The 514-nt window shown below is 47.1% G+C and overlaps 1 protein-coding gene across 1 annotated transcript in view; it reads right to left on the bottom strand.

Moving 5' to 3' along the window:
• Positions 1–305, bottom strand: part of EMH_0095340 (uncharacterized protein) — a gene marked incomplete at both ends in the record, with an annotated part of 1236 nt that extends 931 nt beyond the window's left edge. Inside the window, 2 exons of the mRNA XM_013502214.1 lie at positions 19–88; positions 231–305. Of these exons, the coding sequence (XP_013357668.1) occupies positions 19–88; positions 231–305 (145 nt within the window). The remainder of the gene's footprint in view (positions 1–18; positions 89–230) is intronic.
• Between the last annotated feature and the right edge of the window lie 209 nt (positions 306–514).

Raw genomic sequence — 514 nt, 5'->3', positions numbered from 1 at the left:
GGGTTACGTCCTTCTGACGAGATAGACCCCCATGAACTACGAATGCTTTGTTGTTCACCACAAATGCCAGTGGCAACAAGCGGAACGCCTAGAGCAGAGAAGAAATGCGGCAATGGAAATTCTCTGTGAGACTTTTTTTCCGCCAGTATACTCATATACACCAAATATGAAATGCAAACTTCAGCCAGACTGAAAGCTGTGATGTGTATTGGGCAAGAGGAGGAACTCACTTCAGTGAAAATTTGGTAAAGGCGTTCATCATACTTGTGCAGCATCTCCCCCTTGAACCCGTACATTGCATTCATCTCGCTGGTCTCGTGGTTTCCGCGAGTAATGTGCATGTGGTTCGGATACGCCAGTTTGCACGCAACCATCATCAGCAAGACCTGCAGGCGGTCAAAGCAACAGAACCAGAAATAAGTGAGTTTAACCAATCATGCACAGTTTTGCTGCAACGGATACTGTGCAACAACGCGACTACACCACCATGACCCCCAAATGCTGTTCAGGTTAG

The sequence above is a fragment of the Eimeria mitis genome, genomic scaffold (genome assembly GCF_000499745.2).
Source record: "Eimeria mitis Houghton genomic scaffold, Emh_scaff8576, whole genome shotgun sequence".
In the NCBI taxonomy this organism is placed as follows: Eukaryota; Apicomplexa; class Conoidasida; order Eucoccidiorida; family Eimeriidae; genus Eimeria; species Eimeria mitis.
Note: the sequence above shows the minus strand (reverse complement) of the source record. Positions and strands in the feature narration are given on the sequence as shown.